General features: G+C 43.7%; 1 protein-coding gene across 10 annotated transcripts in view; it reads left to right on the top strand.

Moving 5' to 3' along the window:
• mapk8ip3 (mitogen-activated protein kinase 8 interacting protein 3) overlaps positions 1–19,375 on the top strand; it is a 202,757-nt gene that overhangs the window by 137,689 nt on the left and 45,693 nt on the right. For 5 of the 10 annotated variants that reach the window (XM_078559079.1, XM_078559080.1, XM_078559078.1 and 2 more), the window contains 5 exons: positions 2,033–2,159; positions 3,390–3,485; positions 7,197–7,358; positions 10,477–10,633; positions 15,568–15,753. In XM_078559079.1, the coding sequence (XP_078415205.1) occupies positions 2,033–2,159; positions 3,390–3,485; positions 7,197–7,358; positions 10,477–10,633; positions 15,568–15,753 (728 nt within the window). Of the gene's footprint in view, positions 1–2,002; positions 2,160–3,389; positions 3,486–7,196; positions 7,359–10,476; positions 10,634–15,567; positions 15,754–19,375 lie in introns of all 10 variants that reach the window. The other 5 variants (XM_078559071.1, XM_078559076.1, XM_078559072.1 and 2 more) reach the window with 1 other exon arrangement.

Below are 19,375 nucleotides of genomic sequence, written 5' to 3'. Positions count from 1 at the left end.
ATTACAAATTGTGCCTGTAAGTTATCGCTGTGCATTTTCTGCAAGATCTTTTAAGGGGAATTATTAAAAATGGGTATTTAAATTTGTCATTGTCAATGTGAGAGCACATTGTGTGGTCTCGGGAAAGGAGCCTGTTGAACTTCGCTAGTGCTGAGGTCCAATGCGTTTTACTGTGGTCGACTTAGGATGAGATCCTGCAATGTCTGCCAGGTTGCTAATACATTTAATGTCTCTTTCATGGTATTAATGGCCTTTATACCTGGTGTGGTTTTTAACGTGCGTCAATTGAGTTTTTTGGGCTTTTAGTTAAATTCCAGTAAAGTTCTTTTGCACGTTGGACCTCACTGCAATTTTAGCTGAGGTCTATATGGCTTACCGAGCAGGTAAAAGCCAGTCGGAACCTGCTGGGAAAAGACCAAATTGAGTAAGTTATCTTGTCTTTGCGAGGCCCACAGTATTCTTCTGGACTGCACAAAGATAGTTTGACCTCTCACGGCCTGAACTCCTCACCACCACCACCCCCTACCATTTTAATGAATGTGAGACCCCTACCAGCCGATCCTGAAGGTCATTTCGCCATCTGTCTTGTGTTGGCGGTGACTCCATGGCATGTAATTTGTTTACCACTTCTTGCTGACTCCCCACCCTCTTTCAGTATTCAGTCACTGCGTGGGTTTTAAATGAGGACTAGATGTTAAAATAGGCAGGGCCTTATTTCAAATTCACCTTATTACTCACCCGCGCAAAACTCTGGAGTTTAAATCAGATCTTTGATTTTACGGTGCTGTTCCTATTTGTTTAATTTCCACAGCTGAAAAGAGGTTGTAGAATGAGAAAATATGAATGGGCCTAACTTTGTAGTAGAAGTAATGGTGAGGCTAGCAGGGCTCGCTATTGTTTAAGTGGAAATTGGACAGTAACTTCCTGCAACCACACGAGCGCAGTTGAATGCTGAAATCTGGAAGTTGTTGTCCATAATATGATGAGCCTAAGCTTCCTGAAAATGGCATTATGTTGTCTGACTCACCTTTTTAAATACATTGAATGCTGTGAAGATGCTATACTTAAATGATGAATACCTACTAAACTCTCCATTTCTGTGTAAGTACTTATTTTAAAGGTGTGATCAATCTTGGTTACTGCCAAACAATCCCTCTGGCACTGAAAATGAACTTTTACAAGTGTGGGGTCTCATTCTTTAATATTTTAATTAACCTTAGAGTTTTAAAGCAAAAAGAATTCTGACCCTTTTGATATTTCTTTTCCTCTTATTTTGTTTCCTGTACCAGATTGAACTCAATATTCTAATTGGCACTTCTTGGTTCAGACTCTGAGTTGTTCATTAACATTTTTTCAATCTAATTAGTTAAGGAGATACACAATTGCTTTCCCTGTTAACACAGAACCCAAATGCCCTATTGAAGCTGCTGCACTTTTGGATAGTTGGCTGACAGGAGTTTCCCCATGCAAAAGCCCATGGAAAATCTGTGGGAAAATGCAAGTCTAATGAAAGGCTGGCGTCATTCAGAACAAAATCCGGCTCGATTCTATTCTAACATGTTTGCAGTGCTACTGAATTACTACGTGTCCAGCTGAAAGTCTTGGGTATTTTAGAAATATTGGTAAGCCAGATGAGTTTTAAGATGAAATGTCAAAGAGTGTGAAACAAAAGCAAAATACTGTAGGTTCTGGAAATTTGAGAAAATGCTGGAAAACACTCAGCAGGTCTGGAACTTACTATGGAGAGAGAAACAGAGCAGATGTTTCAGGTCAATGATCTTTAATCAAAAACATCCATTTTGTCACAGAGACTGAGTGCTTTATGGGAAATTTTTGTGTGGGTATAGAGAGGCTGAAGAAGCATCTTTTGAAAAGATTTGGGGCATTCAGATCACAAAAGAAATACACTTGTAGCTTGGGGTAGGTTTAAACTCTCTGCCATGTGGATTGCCATTCTCTCCCACGCACTGAAGTATCATTTTCTTCTACTTCCCTTGAACAGCGCAGTGACTGTGTTTGCCTTTCCTCTCAGTGATTGTACATCGACAGCTCGACGGGAGCTGAAACGCGAACAGTACCGACAGGTGAGGGACCATGTCAGGAACGACGATGGACGACTACAGGCGTGTGGCTGGAGCCTCCCAGCAAAGTACAAACAGGTATAGCCTGAAACAGTACAACATACCTCAGCCATATATACTTGTCCACAATTCTGGCTCTGAGATTTTAAACATACTGGCCTAGAAATGAGTGTGATATTGGAATGCAAATATTTAATTCATTTGTATATTGTTGAAAAAAGAGATATGCTGTTGAAGCTTTTCACCTTGCACTTATCCTGAAGCCCTTTTCTCATGCAGTATTAATTGTTGCTCCCGTTGAAATTTGGCACTCTTGTGTCTGTCCTGATGAGTCCAAGATGGAAAGTTTCGTCAGCGTGTCTCTCTTTTTTCAGCAATACTCGAGATCTGTACTACCAAGATTCATAAATCTGCTACCTGGTACTTAGAGGATTAAAACCTCTTAAAATAGTGCACAGAGGAATATCCTATGACTGTGCTGTGTCTGGTACTGTAAAGGCCATTCGTCTCCTCAGGCCTGCTGTGAGATCATGGTTGCCTTTGCTCCATTAATGTTTATATGCCTGTAACCATCAATGTCTCTATCCCCATTACAGCTCTTCATTAATTGAAAGGGCCATCACTCCATGAATGTCCAGTACCATAGGAACAGAATCATGCTCTGTATAATGCTTGTTTTTCTAGAAGTTCAAGTGATTCCTTCCACCTGTGACAGCCAATGGTGATGCCATTATTTGATCAACCAAGAAAGGTTCTTGTGGAACCAAGGATATGCCTTGCGGACTTGGTGCATTGCACAATTGTGTTAACCTAGGGACAAGACGATGTGGCCCGTACTGCCACCAGTCATAATGGAACGCATGTTCTGATGTTTTATTGTTTGGATGCTTTGTGTGGGCTATACTGTGCTGCTCCTCTCGCTGCGTCCTGGAATATGACTGGTTGTAGACAGGAGAAATAAAGCAACCACAAACAAGAAGAAGATGAACTCAACCGGGAAGAGATAAAGGATATACTTTTTGAGATTCTAATTTTCCCTTCTGTTTTTCACCCTCCCACCACCCCTGGAGTCTCCCCTTCACACAAGTTTATTCGAATGTGTGACCTGCCAAGGAATTCTTCAAGACTAAAGTCAAGAATCTCAATGTGGTTCAATTTATTTCAGTCACTTATGGTTCACAGCATCTTCACTATGGAGAGTGACATGCAGAACATTTGCATGAATGTACTTGGATACTTTATAATATTATGAAAATACAACAGTTTAATCTTAATGAAAAGTGAGTGATGTTCTTGTTTTTAACCTAGTTAAGTCCTAATGGCAGCCAGGAAGATAATCGTATGAAGAATGTCCCTATCCCAGTGTACTGCCGTCCGTTGGTCGCAAAGGATCCAACCATGAAGGTAACCATGAGCTAAGAGCAAAGGCAGGTTCCAATGACAATTTACTGGAACCTATTTCAGTGCTAACCTCTTAAGGCCTGACACTTGCTTATTACATTCTATGATACCAGAGATTTGGCACTTTGGCATTTCAGTATGACTCTGGCTAGTTTTAATGGAAGCTAGGCGTTGTGTACCTGAGCTCTCGCTCGCTGTCTCGCTCGCTTGCTCGCTCTCTCTCTTGCTCGCACTCTCTCCAGAATGCACCCATTTAGGCAGCGTCATTGCTAGTCTCACCAAAGGTTACAGGGGTTGGCTTAAGTTACTTTGGAAAAGGGCACCTGCACCACATGGGGTGTATCTAGGGTGGTTATCTCCCCATATACCGCATACTGTGCTGGGTTGAAAATATACAACAGTGCCCCTGTGTAACCGGGTGCTTTAAAAATGAAAAGTAGTGCAATCCTTAAATCTTCAGGACCCTGCCCGGCCCAGTCCCCCTTTTGTGCCACTGGTCTTGTGAGGGGCAGGCAGATGCTGTACTCCTTGCAAGGCCCCTTTGAATTCCTGGGGTAAGATAGGGATCAGGCTTATCTAGACCCCAACCTAATTTTTTACTTACTCCCAGCGGAAAGGCCACGGATTTTCAGTCCTAGTGTTCATTTGCCACACTGATTGAAACTTTCCCAGTAAATCAAAAGTCACAGGTTTTAAGTACAGCACGTGGGATAGGGTTTTGGGTTAGCAATCCAGAGGCCTGCATCAAGCATTTCAGAGATATGAGTTCGAATCCCACCACAGTAGCTGGGGAATTTAAATTTGATAAATGAAACAAAATCTGGATTAAAAAGCTTATATCAGTAATGGTGACCATGAAACTATTGGATTGTTATAAAAGAATCCATCTGGTCGCTAATGCCCTTAGGGAAGGAAATCTGCCTTTTCCTGGTCTGGCCGATATGCGATTGCAGACCCACAACGATGTGGTTGACTCTAAACTGTCCTCTCAAATGACCCAGCAAACCAGCCAGTTGTATCCAAGGAGATGGCTCACCGCCACCTCCTCAAGAACGATCAGGGATGGGCAATAAATGCTAGCTGTGCCAGAGCTGCCACATCCTGTGAATGAATAAAAAAAGTTTGTCATACAAATCCTTCCACTCTTCCTGCGTGTTTGGAGGTACACAATACAGTACTGAGAACAAAATTAATGTAAATTGTATTTTTCAGCAGGAGAGAGAGAATAATCTGACAACAATCATAGACTAAGTAGACTGTTCCAGCAGGGTGTTTGTACCAAAAGTAAATAACCCAAAACCTTAAAACGTTAAACTGACTGGTAGCTTTCCTCCCTCTTTATGCTTCTCTGCAAAATGCTATTAAACTTTATTTTATATATGAAAAAAGCAGGGCTTTTTCGTACAGACCCTCCCTCCTTGGTTCGAATGATGGATGTGACTTTTTCCTCTATTAAGTTCACCAATTCTCTTTTGTTTGCAGCTTGTGTTCTGCCTCAAATATAAATGAATGAAAGTGATTCAGCCATTCAGAATATATTATAAACCCCCCAAAAATCTCTTGAGGATCCTCCTAGGAAGCGCCAAACAAAGGCCAGAATTTTTGTTTTATGAAATCCAGACAAGTCCCTTTACACAAGGGACACAATGGAAAGTTTCCATGGGGGTGTCTGGAATAGGACCACCCCCCCATTCCTCACAATCTCAAACCAAAGTTAGCTAAATGACAGATTATCGTGTGGCATTGAATAGGTAGTGCTGTAGCCTGCAAACCTACTGTCAGCTAGAGGTCACCAATCTTGTCCCCAGAGTAATCCACAGGATCATGTCCTCTTTATTTTCTGAGGCCACCATTTAAGTATAAACTTCCTTGCTACGCTTGAAGTCCTGTTTCCAAAATAACCCAGTGAGGTCTCTGGCCACCTTCCCTGGAGCAACGATGTGAAGAATACAAATGCACTTAACCTGCCTTTGCTACAATGTTGGCACTTGGGCTGCTCCACTAACCCTGTGAACCTTGCTATAGTATGTCTGAAAGGACTCAACTTTCTACTCAAACAGTACTTTCTACTGCTGGAAAAACTCAGCAGTATAACAGCATCTGTGGAGAGAGAAACAGAGCTGATGTTTCAAGTCCGTATGACCCTCCTTCAGAGCTAAAGAGAAGTAGAAATGTGATGAAATTTATACTGTTTAAGGGGGGTGGAGCAGGTGAAGCTGGATAGAAGGCCAGCGATAGGTGGGGGCAAAGGAGAGATTGACAAATATGTCATGGGCAAAAAGACAAAGGGAGTGTTAATGGTAAGAGCTAAAAAAAAGGTGCTGATAGTGGCAAAGGTCAGAAAGCAGAATGTGATAATAGCAGGACAAGGGTAAGCACTCTGGAAAGAACAACATGAACAAGTAACAGATGGCCCTTGTGGGGGTGGGGAGGAGGCAGTGGTGGGGAAAAAGGATCGAAAATAGGATAAAAAGGGGGATAAAACTCCCTACTTTTGACTTTCTACTGTTGTAACCTCGTGATGACTATAAACACATTCTGTAGCCAATTTGAGCTACAATTTTAGCAACGCTGTGAGACCTGCAGCAAGACACTAGGCTTGTTAACTTATTTGTGCACCAGAGTAAAGCATAAAATGCGATGATTGCTCAGTTTCTGTATGGAAAACAAGGCCTTGAAAGTGTCCATATCTTTTATGCTCATCTTACATTATATTATCATTAATAATCCATGAAAATGGCTACGGATAAAGTTGAGCTGGACCTGGGAACTTAGGTGGAAATTAGTACAGTATTAATGACATAACACCACTCAAAGAAAGAGCATGATTTCCCTGCCTAGCTAACAATCTTCTGCAAAACAAATACTACAGATAATGCTTCAATTATGCTAGTTCTATGAGCACTTGGAACAGTAAAAGAAATGAGGATGGTTTTACACTGTTTTCCATCTTACAGTGAGCACCCTTTTCTCCTGTAGTATAAATTGTTGTGAGCATTTGAAATTTGGCATTCTTGCATTTGCCCTGATGAGTGCAAGATGAAAAGCTTCGGCAACATGTCTCTCTTACCAGCAATATTCAAGTAATGTAAATCCTATTCTAATAACAGCTTCCTATGGTGTTGCCATTGTAAAGTGTGTTCCAATCTTCATGAATAGATGAGACCAGGAGAAATGAGCAGGTGGTCCTTCAAACCACTTGTTGAGGGGAGCAGAACCTTTTGGTGGTATAACGGTAACGTCACTGGGTTTGTAATCCAGAGGCCCAGGCTAATGCTCAGGGGACATGGGTTCAAATGCCATCACGGCAGCTCGTGGAATTTGAATTCAACTAATAAATCTGGAATTGAAAGCTAGTCTCAGTAATGGTGATCATGAAACTATCATCGATTGTCATAAAAACCCATCTGGTTCACTAATAAGCTTTAAGGAAAGAAATCTGCCATCCTTACCTGGGTCATGTGACTCCAGATCCACAGCAATGTGGTTGACGCTTAACTGCCCTCTGAAATGGCCACTAGCAAACCACTCAGTTCAAGCACAGTTAGAGATGGGCAACAAATGGCTTGACAGCGATGCCCACATCTGATGAAAGAAGAAAGAAAAAAAAAATTAATAGGCATCAGAGTTTGCAGTCATTCTGCACCCAGTGTACATTTGGAGTTGTTTGCCCTGGCATTTCCCATGACTATTCTTATGTTATGTTCCTCACAGCTTTGGTGTGCAGCTGGTGTGGATTTGACCGGCTGGAAGCCGCAGCGGATGGAAAATGGGAATGAGCTGGGCCGCTCACGCAGCTGTGATCCCCTAACCTCCAACACTGAGAAGGAGGGGAAGAATAGCAGCAGTCACAGCTCTCCTGATAAAATCAAAAAGGTACAGTATACAGGAAGGCAGTCTAAAGATTCATGTGACAGATAAGAGCACTGATTTTCGCAAGGTGGTATTAAGAACATAGCACTGCAGAATGAAGAGAACACAGACCTTTGTGGCATTGAGGAAGAGCGCGGCAACACATTTAGTAAGAAACGTTTTACTTTCCACTTGTTTCCAGGAGGTGCAAAACCCATCAATATTGGGAAGCGGCTTGAAGTAAAGAGAGGGATTTGTGCCCTTATGTTTATATTTAAAAACCCGTCAGTCCGTATTGTGGACACTCGGCCAGATTTTTGCCATCGAGGTGGGAAGCTCGAGTCAGGAAATTTCCTGACTGAGCAGACCCATCTCCGTATAAATGGACCTGCACGCACTATTTTCATTCCGGGGAGACGGGGGCAGAATGAAGTCAGACCTGCCGACCCCAGAATCAGTTCGGATGCAGTCATGGGGTGGGGTGGAGCGAATGCTGAAGCAGACGGGTTAGGAGACTGGCCTCTGTTCTCCAACTTCCCATTTGTATTAAAAACTGTTTTGCTCTCTAGCCCTCACACCCCTACCCATTACCCATTCCCCTCCATGCCCATTCATTCAGTATGTATTACGTACAGAACCGATAAGCCAAATGATAGCAATGGCAAGTCTTGAAATGCTGGTTGAAAACAAAACACCCGTTCAGAAATCTGCTTTGAAAAATACTACTGCTCTTACTGTCCTATAAAAGTGTCAATCAGACAGAGACATCATAGTATCAATAACAGAAACTGTACCTCACTTCACACCTCTTAATCTTGCTCAAATAAATGTACAGTTGTTGAGGAAAAACAGATCAAAGAAATAATGGGCTGCACTTTCTGTGCCCTCGCTGGGTGTGTATCTGGCAGGGGGTGGGGTGGTCAAATAGGGCAGGTTCCCACCCACCTCTGAGCTCACTCCCATTACGTGGGGGTGGGGGTGGGCGGGCACTGAAATCAGCAGCCTGCACTCCATATTCAAATAGGTAATACGCTGCCCATGTCATAAAACGTTTGGTGTGGTGGGAACGGGCTGTCGGGCGGGAGCGAGCAGCCCAGTTTTTATTAAAAGGGAACCTTCAAAGGGCGGGAAGGAAGGGGAGAGTTCAGTCGTCGGGGACTGCCCTTTGTGGATTGGGGGGTGGTTCCCCTAAGATTGACCACCCCCCTCCACTTCTTTCTTATCCCGCCCACCACCAAGCTTTAAACCCACACCTCCCACCCCCTCCCAGACCTGCTGAAATCCTCCCTGGCCAAGATCCAGGACTTACTGGCTTCGGGGAGCCTGGGCCTTCTCCGTTGTCTTCTTGCAGTCCCGGCAGCGGCCACTAATGTGCTCTTGGCGCTGTCGGGACTGATGAAGCTGCTGGCTAATTCGATGGTGGGATTTCCTCCCCTTTGAGGGGCGGAAGTCCCACTTGGCCCTAGTTAAGCCCGCCTGCAACGCATTATGGCTCCGAGGTGGGGATCGGCTCCATGCTGACGCCAAGTTTACTTCTGGGGGCGGGGGGGGGATGTGGGTGGTTGGGTTGGGGTGACGAATTTTCTTTTTCCCGCCCACTACCACACAGTGCAAACCTGAGACGATTCTACCCTTTGTCTCCCTCATGAGAGATTTCAACTCTAAACTTTCAAAAATCTAGACTTTGAATTCCCTCAAAAGCTGCTCTGACTTGGACTGCCTCAGTGACTGCTCACCTCCCGATGGTTCAGTCTCTTCTCCTGAGACCACATTCCACAGGACTCATAAAGCTGCACTCCCGCCTTTAATTACCAGAACAATGCCAGCTCTTACACAGACCGCTAGCTTCACTAAGCTAGCACTGCCCCGGGGTTTCTCTGAGCTCCAGTTTCCCGGCTGCACCAAGTGATAAATAGCTCCCAGGGCTGCTTCTGAGGGGACATGGGTAAGACCTTTTAAACGTACCTTTCAAAAGGCTCAGAATCCAGACTATGGCTCACAACTCCGAGGGGCTGTAAACCACATGTCCTTGAGAAGCTGGCACGACTCCACAAAAATTCCAAGGGTAGGGTATGGGATGCCTGCCCCGGCAATGGAACTGGATAGGTCGGGAGTGAAGCAGGCAGGCTCACTACCTGCATTCTTATCCTGTGCTGGCAAAAATTGACAGTGCTGGGACTGGGGCAGGAGTCCTGGGACTGGGACTCCTCTGCCGTTTTTAAAGCTCCGGAGTCAGTGAAAATCTGGCCCTCCGTGTGTCTCATTTGTCGTTGGAATATTTATTCCATCTTTCACTAAGATGTCAAATGTTCATTTTCTAGAATTAGTGCATGGTTGCTGAAGGTGTCAGATGTGGCTCAGTGGTAACGCTCTCACCGCTGAGTCGGAAGGTTGCAGGCTCAAGTCCCACTCCAGAGACTTGAGCACAAAATCCAGGTTAACACGTCAGAGCAGTGCTGAGGCAGTGCTGCACTATTGGAGGTACCACCTTTTGGATGGAACATTAAACCATGGCGCAGTCTGCCCTTAGAGGGATGTAAAAGATTCCATGGCTCCATTCAAAACAGAATGAAGTTCTCCATGTTGTTCTGACCAATATTTATCCCAGAGCAAACACCCTAAAACAGACTAAAAATACAAAAGCAAAATACTGCAGATGCTGGAAATCTGAAATACAAACAGAAAATTTTGGAAATACTTGGCATGTCACACAGCCTCTGTTGAGAGAAACAGAGTTAATGTTTCAGATTGATGACCATTCATCAGAACCAAAAACAGATTATCCAGTCATTATCTCATTGCTGCTTATGGGACCCTGTTGTATGCAAATTGGCTGCCATGTTTCCTACTTTAGAACATGCTTCAAAAATACTACATTGGTTGTAAAACTCTTTGGGGCAGGTCCTGATATTATGAAAGATGCTATATAAATGCAAATCTTCTTGCAAAAAAAATGGCAGTGGTAAGCAGAGCATTGAACACATAGATGCAATGTTGATGGTTTATATTGATCCATTATTTAATAACACTTCCAATGTAAGTGTTTGTTATCATTTTGTAGTTCACAATCCTCTTCATTGAGTTTGTGGTGTGCATGCGAGGTTAGCTCTTCACTGACTTTCTTTGTGATTCCTTCCCTAAGGTTCACAGTGCGGAGGACGTCTCGAGCCGTGTGTGGATCTGCACTAGCACACACTCCACCAGTAAAATTGTGATCATTGATGCCAACCAGCCTGGCACCATTATGGACCAGTTTATAGTGTGCAACGCTCATGTTCTGTGTATCACCAGCGTCCCGGGTGAGTGAATTCCAACGTTCAGGCTGCAGTACTGACTTTACACTCGGCAGTGATAAGTCTGTTCAGTCAGGGCAGCCGGAATAAAAATGTCAGGGACATGTTGCAGCATAATACATTATGGCATGTGTACAAGCAAAATACCTTCCTGATAGTTTCATCTTTACATTAGGTTTTACAAATCTATAAACACATTTGCAAACAAAGTATTTACAGATTGTCATATGTAAAGCCAAATGTTTTGGCTGATCTGTTTCCACATCCAGTTCATTGTAATTTTTTTTAAAAACAAGGTCAGTTCCTAATCGTGGCTGATGCTGTCGGGATATGACAAGGCACTGCTCCTGGGGAGTGGTTTTAGCTGAAGGCCTTTTCTGTGTGCCACTTGCAGTTCGTGTCAGCCCTGGCTCAGTTGGCAGCACACTGGCCCCTGAACCACATGCTTCTCGGTTCAAGTCACATTCCAGGACTCGAGCACCAAAATCAAGGCTGACAGTCCAGTGCAGCACTAAGGAGGTGCAGCACTATCGGAGGTGCCATCTTTCAGATTAGACCTTTAAAACAATGCCCCCTCTGCTGCCTTGAGTAGATGTAAAAGATCCCATGGCACTATTTCAAAGAAGAGCAGGGGAGTTATCTCAGGTGTCCTGGCCCATATTTATCCCTCAATCAAGCAGATCAGGGGTGGTATAGTGGTAATGTCACTGGACTAGTAACCCAGAAGCCCAGAGTAATGTTCTGGGGACAAGGGTTCAAATCCCACCGTGGCAGCTGGTGGAATTTGAATTCAAATTCAAGTAATAATCTGGAATTGAAACGCTCGCCTCAGTAATGGTGACCATGAAACCATTGTCAATTGTCGTAAAAACCCATCTGGCTCCCTGATGTCCTTTAGGTTAGCTAGTGTCCTTGGGTTAGGAAATTTGCCATCCTTACCCAGTTTGGCCTACATGTGACTCCAGATCCACAGCAATGTGGTTGACTCTTAATGGTGTGGCAGGCCACGCAGTTCAAGGGGAATTAGGGATGGGCAACAAATGCTGGGCCTGCCTGCAACGTCCACATTCCATGAACAAATAAAGAAATCAACATCACAAAGAAAACAGATTATCTGATCATCGTCACGTAGCTGTTTATGGGCGTGTGTTGTACACAGATTGGCTGCCGTGTTTCCAACATTACAACAGTGACTACATTTCAAAAAGTCCTTCACTGGCTGTAAAGCACTTTGGGAAGTCCGCTGGTCATGAAAAGCACTATATAAATAGAAGTCTCTTTTGAACTTTAAGAAAGGAATCACAAAGGAAGCCAGCAAAGAGCAGTAGTGTGTTATTCAGACAGTTTGCTTGCCCTGTCAGCTTGGCAGTTGTGAATGGGATTAGAAAGGACTGAAGTGAACCTGAAGAGGAGTAGGAAATAAAGAAAAAATATTCAAATCATGTTGTGGTTGCAGAATAGCTCCAGCATAAAGTTCTGTCTTTTGGTGGCCACTAATTGGCTGGTCCTGTCCATAAGGGCGGCATTTAACACTGAATAGCTGCATTAAAAGTCAAATCCCATGAAGCTTTTTTCTGATACATATAGGCCTGTGTTATCCACATCTGTGACCTCAACATATGAATTATGAGCAGGACAGAGATTAGGAATTCTGTATTCCTAGCTCACAGTTTTCAGATGAGGGGCACTGAAGCACAAATTTGGGCTCTTTGGCTTTGCTGATGCTGATTACATATTTACGGTTGAAATAAATATAATGGCAGGTTTAATTCCTTTCATTAATTTTCAAAGTAAACCAGAAAAAGTCATTGAGTAACACGGCCTGATTTTATGAATGTGCACTCACCAGTCAGGAGACTTTGCCTGACTGGGGTATTTCAGGAGGTCCTAGGAATGCAGTCCACAATTTGCCATCTGTAATGGACAGAAAATTGAGAGAATTGTGCTTGCAATTTCCCAGTATATGTGTGGCTGGCCTGGAAGTCTATCTGGTTGGAGTGTGCTCCATAGTGTTGCAAGAAATTGACCCTGTTGGTAATTTGCTCTTTGCTGGTAGACATAGCTGTGTCATGAGGCAGTTTTTTTAATGGGTAACTATATCTCTGAGAAGCCCACCATTCAACTTGCCTTCACCCTGGAATAATAAGGACATCTCAAGATATGGGATCATGAGCAGTTCCTAAGTACCATGCCTGACTTACATAATGGGACCAATTAGCCTGGATGACCTGTGCCGGGAAGTTGGATAGCTGCAGTGCACCAAGAGTGCACCATGCCTGCCCAAGTTCGGCTTAACAGCATTAACAATGCTTGGCTGCACCCCTCAGGGCAACCCTCCTCCTTGGCAAAGCTTTGTACCAGCAAAGAGTTGAGAAAAATGGAGTGCAGCTACAGGCTTTCTGGTGTTGCAAAGCCTGAAGATGTTGTAGATTAACACACCCCTTTAGAGCCCTGTTTGGCTTGCAGCTGAGCCTCCTCAGTCCCTCCACAGTCCATCACTCTCAGCTTAGCATGCCACTATGTGCAACTCCCCAATGTCTATATTGTTAAGAAATTGAGGCAGGAGCCTGGAAGTGCCCCCGACCTCTTTTGAACATGCTAGTTGGGTGTTTGCTCCTCAAAAAGAGAACCCCATGAGATCTCATTATAAAGGGGTGGTCTCCACCCCCTTTTTTCTGATCTTTGCATCTGGACAATGGGTATTACAGGGGCAAATGTCAGAAAAATCATATCTGGCGTTGGCTGCAGACCTTATGGATTTTTGAGCAGTAGCCTTTTCTGCTGGTGGATGGTATCTATGGGATGCTGCACAGGTGCTTTAGGGCCGAAATTGAACACTTGCTACACCTCCTATCTCTCTCCGACTATTCACTGAACCAGTGATGGTACTCTTCAACATAGACATGTTTATATGGAATGGGGCTGGATGGCAAAGTGTGGAGTGTAAAGTTGACTTGTGGACAAATCCAGCCCAGGCTGATGGATTGGAGATCTCTTCTCTCTGATAGGGAATGGGTTATAGGGATAGCATGAATTAGAACTCTTCCTTGTCTCTGTTGAAGTCTAGGTATGACTTTATGTAGGAGTTCCCTCCTCTCTGTGATGGGGGCTTGGTGTACAATGTGTTAGAGTTCTGTCTGGCATGAAGACTGTTACTACAGGACTAGCCACTCTCACTATGCTACACCCAGTAAGAAGGAATTACATACTTCTCTCCCTGATGCCTTTGAAGGGACATAATTGGTTAAATTCAGACAGTTTTTCAACCCAGTGTCCAAACTGTATAAGCTCAGAGAATTTAACAATACCCTGCTCAAGCGAACTCAAAAAGCTGTAAGGATGGCTAGTGCAAGAAACCAAAGTGTCCCATTGGTAATGTAGGAATGAGGTTGGAACTATACACACTAGGGGGCAAAATGGTTCCTGTCGCACTCAATTTCTGGGTGAGAAATAGGAGATTGAGATAATTTCTGGGTGTGATCTTCAGCACCCAATCTTTTCTGGAAATGCACAGAGACTTCCAAGTGTTTGAACAGGTTTCTAGGTCACTTCGTTATGCTAATCAAGTGTCTGCCTCCTGTTTTAGGACCCTGAAACCAATTAAGGAAAATAAGGGAGGATTATACAGTGGTCTAACCAAGACCACTGGAAGCCACTGAAAACAGATAAGGTTTTATTTTGTCACCTAACATACCATGGAATCAGGTGAGGCATGAATGCTCCTTTTGGTTCCAGTGCAATACTGCAAGCCATTGACCAGCCCCCTCTGCTTGCCTCTTCCACCTACCCCCTCCACCAAGCCCCTACCCCCAAGGATGGGATGGCTCAACACCCAGGTTGAATGATCTTGAGAAGGCCCCTGCTGGCGCGCTGCATCAGGATGCCAATTAGTGTCTGCAACTCATTGGTGTTATGTAGATGAAACTTGAAGTCTGATTTCCACTGAATCTTATGCCTCCATTACTGGGCCTGTACAGGCGGGGCACGTCATGGTTTTCAGCGCAAGAAAAATTTCCGGCTTGCTGAGGTAATATGAGCTTTAGTGTGCATCTGATTCATGTTGCACCTGACTTGGTTGAATTGGATAAGCAGACTGGTTGCAGCGAGGAAAAGGTTCCACCCCGAGCATGGTCATTCTGGGGAGATGGTGGCATAGTGGTAATCTCACTGGACTAGTAAAACAGAGACCCAGGCTAATGCTCTGAGGACACAGGTTCAAATCCCACCACAGCCGCTGGTGGAATTTAAATTCAATTAATAAAATCTGGAATTGAAAGCTAGCCTCAGTAATGGTGAGCATGAAACTATCATCGATTGTTGTAAAATCCCATCTGGTTCACTAATGTCCTTTAGGGAAGGAAATCTGCTGTCCTTACCTGGTCTGGCCTACATGTGACTCCAGACCCACAGCAATGTGGTTGACTCTTAACTGCCCTCTGGAATGGCCGAGCAAAGCACTCATTTCAAGGGCAATTAGGATTGGGCAAAAAATGCTGATCTTGCCTACGATACCCACATCCCATGAAAGAATAAAGTTTTTTTTACCCTTTGGAAATCCATGGCTGGGATTTTCTGGTCCTGCCAGTGGTGGCAACCGAAAATTCCCGCCAAAAGTCAGTGGACTTTTGGCTGCCGCTCCAAATTTTCCGTCCTTCCCTCAAAATTTCCTGCCAGAGGTGGGAACGGAAATTCTGGGCTCATGTTTGGAACAGTTCTTTTCTTTTGAAGTCACTTGTTTCACGCATTTGACATATTTGCCATTCCTACTTCTAACTTTTGAGATTGTTGAAGTTGAAAGTTCTAACTGGGGAGGGAAAAAAAACCAGTCAATCCTTTGAAAGTCTCCTGAACCATGTGACTATGGGTGCTGTCTAATAGCTTCTTTAAAACGTTGTCGTAGATACAGCAAGATGAGACTTTTCCTTTTCTTTTTGTATCAGCTGCGAGCGAAAGTGACTATCCTGCCGGAGAAATATTTTTAGAGGGAGACTTGAATCCGGATGATTCCAGTGGAACAGAAGGGGTACTAGCAGGAATTACACTAGTAGGATGTGCAACACGGTGCAATGTTCCCCGGAGCAACAGCACATCTAGAAGTGACACCCCAACATCTGACAAAGGACAAAGTGGGTAACAACACAATTAAAATATTTTCCTTTTCACTTTTTAATTTTTTAAAATTTTATTCCCGTCTTCAAGGTGATTTTGTTTGGTTCAAAGTTGCTTCAGGAAGCAGTTTGAGAATTTCAAATCAGTTTTTTGAAAAAAAAAGTCTGGAAATAAGAAACTGGTATCAGTAAAAGTGACGATGAAAGCTGCCAGATTGCCCGACTAAAACCAAACTGGTTCACTTTATGCCCTTTAGCGAAGGAAACCTGCCATCCTTATCTGGTCCGGCCTACATGTGCCTCCCTGTTCCTGGGTGATTCTTAACTGCTCTCTGAAGTGACCTAGCAAGCCACTCTGTTGTATCAAACCGCTAAACCACACCACCGTGACAGTTTAAGAAGGCCCCACCACCACCTCTCAGGGTAATAAATGTCACCCTTGCCAGCGATGCCCGAATGGTGCCATTGACATTCTTAAGCTATCACCAAGAAGATGAGCTAAGGATAAAATTTCCTCCAACTTTCCTTCTGTTTTTTTTGTTTAGTAGCTTTTCCTGATGACTTGATCACGTCCATATGATGAATTAAAAGTGCAAAGCCCACAACACCATCTGCAACTTAGCGGGTGAAACACCAGTAATGTCGCCATTGTGTTTCCTGCTCTTGCTCATTACATTTTTTTGAGTATCAGATGAGAGGGTAGCCTCTGGGAGGCTCTGAGAGACTTGTAACTTTTTACATTGATTCTGGCACTGGGTAAATGATTTCCCATACTTACTTAGAACTCTGATGAATGAGCTGCAAGACTGCTTATCTTCATCTAAGATTTTGGAAAGTGGATCAAGAACTTTGGTCTATACATGACAGAGTGGCGAGACAACTAAGAGACTTGCACACAATTATGACAGTCTCCGGAATGTACTCATCAAATGCCTCAGAGTGGATTCAAAGACATCCCATGTTCATCTCAAAGTGGCCAATAGAGTAAGAGAGTTTCCAAATGGATCCTGAAAATGAACAGAGAGACTGGCCAGACTGATTACCAATTCTGGGAAGTGGGTGGAGAAACTGACCATCCTCAACAAAGATGGGTTAGCATGGTAAGAGTGTGCAAACTCATCACAGTTAGAGGAGGAAACTGGGAAGGAGACAGATTTCCCATTCTCATAACCGTTAGACTGCCAGTTAATCAGAGAGAAGTGACATCTTCCTTCCACCTAGTCTGGTCTGCAGCCAGGCCTCCAGTAAACTCAGAAGCAAATTCTAGAGGTAGCTTTCAGACTTATAATGAAGGACTTTGGCATAGTGTGCTCTGTGCATATCCTCAACATTTGAGAAATAAAATTCAGGAGACAAAGTACAGTTGGTGCTGCTAGGAACTTTGAGCAAATCAAAATTAAGAATCCATGAGCACAACCTGTTGACTTTTTATAGCATAAATTTTGTGATGCTGTGATCCCAGTGTGGAGGTCAGTGCTCCACAACCGTGGCACACTCGATTTTCTGATCATTAAAATTAACTGCCAGAAAGTCGATGGTGCAAAAAATTGCACGTGCTGACCTTGGTGTTTAATGTTCCAGTTTAGCTCTCCAGTTGAGCAATAGCCTGTGCCAGAACCACACGAAGGTATTTACACAGATATGAATAGCACGTTGTCTGGTTCCGGCGTCGGTTGAGTGCAGTGCTTTTACGGTGTGCTAGTGAAGCATAAGTGTTCCTATGTGAGTTGATGTGTGCTGAACCACCCTGTTCTCTGTTCACTGTTCACTGTTGACATGGAAATGTAAAGAAGCCAGGGAATGTAGGCTGTGTACAACATTCTGTATTATTTCAGGGCGGCTGATTTCAATAGCCAGACTTCATTAACATTTTGTCAGCCACCTGCTAGTCCAAAACAGGCTGGCTGGCTGCTGGCAGCTGAACATCAGGCACTGGCTGGCGCACAGCTATATTGCAGTATGGGGCGTGGGAGGGGTGGGGGGATGATGTGGGGGAGAAGGGGTTGTTTGGCAGGGGTCCTTGGGTAGAAAGATAGGAAGAGCGTGGTGCAGTAGAGTCCCAGAATTTCCTCGTGGGACCCCAAAGGAACCCTCCGTCTCCTCTTGCTTCCACAAAGTAAAGTATTTTTTTTCACTTATGTCTTGAAGCTTCAGCTAGGTATCTGGTAGGTTTCATTGGGAACAGTTAAAATCGCTACCCTGAGCGATAGCACTGTGATTCACATATATTAATGAAGTGTTCAGCTGACTCAGGAAGGAGCCTTAACCACCCAGCTTTGAAATTACTATGGGGCAGTCAGGTTTGGAGGAAGTTAGAAGAAATTCCCCCCCTCCTTTTTTATTTCTTTATTTGCCCTTGAATTTTTTTTGATTTGCTTCATATCCCTATTTCTGTAAAGCTATTCTTTGTTCTGTATATGTTTAATATGTTTAAGTTACACAAGCTTTCTCTTTGTCTATCTTTCCCCTGTATATCTCCTACTCTCCTAGCCACATTTAAATTTCCATCTTTCTTTCTCCTTTCTTTTTATTTTTGTTTCTGCCTTTCTATTTTCTTGCCTTTGTTTTTTTTTTCAATCTTTCTTACTATCTATGTCTTTCCTTTCTTTTCCAATGCCATCTTGAGCTAGATTCAGTCTCCAATCCTGTGTCAAGAGAAACCCTGTGAAGAGAAAAAGATTGGTGAAGACAAATGTAGGTCCCTTACAGTCAGAAACAGGGGAATTTATAATGGGGAACAAAGAAATGGCTGACCAACTAAATACATACTTTGGCTCTGTCTTCACAAAGGAGGACACATACCAGAAATGTTGGGGAACACAGGGTTTAGTGAGAGAGAGGAACTGAAAGAAATCAGTATTAGTAGGGAAATGGTGTTGGGGAAATTGATGGGATTGAAGGCCGATAAATCCCCAGGGCCTGATTTTCTACATCCCAGAGTACTTAAGGAAGTGGCCCTAGAAATAGTGGATGCATTGGCGGTCATCTTCTGAGATTCTATAGACTCTGGAACAGTTCCTACAGATTGGAGGGTAGCTAATGTAATCCCGCTATTTATAAAGGGAGGTAGAGAGAAAACGGAATTATAGACCAGTCAGCCTGATGTCGGTAGTGGGGAAAATTCTAGAGTCCATTATAAAAGATTTAATAGCTGAGCACGTGGAAAACAGTGGCAGAATCGGACAGAGTCAGCATGGACTTATGAAAGAGAAATCATGCTTGACAAATCTACTGGAATTTTTCGAGGATGTAACTAGTAGAGTTGATGAGGGGGAGCCAGTGGATGTGGTTTATTTGGACTTTCAGAAGGCTTTCGACAAAGTCCCACATAAGAGATTGGTGTGTAAAATTAAACTGCATGGGATTGGGGGTAGTCTATTGAGACGGATAGAAAACTGGTTGGCAGACAGGAAATAAAGAGTAGGAATAAACGGGTCTTTTACCGAATGGCAGGCAGTGACTAGTGGGGTACCGCAGGGATTGATGCTGGGACCCCAGTTATTCTCAATATATATTAATGATTTAGATGAGGGAACTAAATGTAATGTCTCCAAATTTGCAGATGACACAAAGCTGGGTGGGAGGGTGAGCTGTGAGGAGGATGCAGAGATGCTTTAGTGTGATTTGGACAAGCTGAGTG

Source organism: Cetorhinus maximus, chromosome 15 (genome assembly GCF_964194155.1).
Source record: "Cetorhinus maximus chromosome 15, sCetMax3.hap1.1, whole genome shotgun sequence".
In the NCBI taxonomy this organism is placed as follows: domain Eukaryota; kingdom Metazoa; phylum Chordata; class Chondrichthyes; order Lamniformes; family Cetorhinidae; genus Cetorhinus; species Cetorhinus maximus.
Note: the sequence above shows the minus strand (reverse complement) of the source record. Positions and strands in the feature narration are given on the sequence as shown.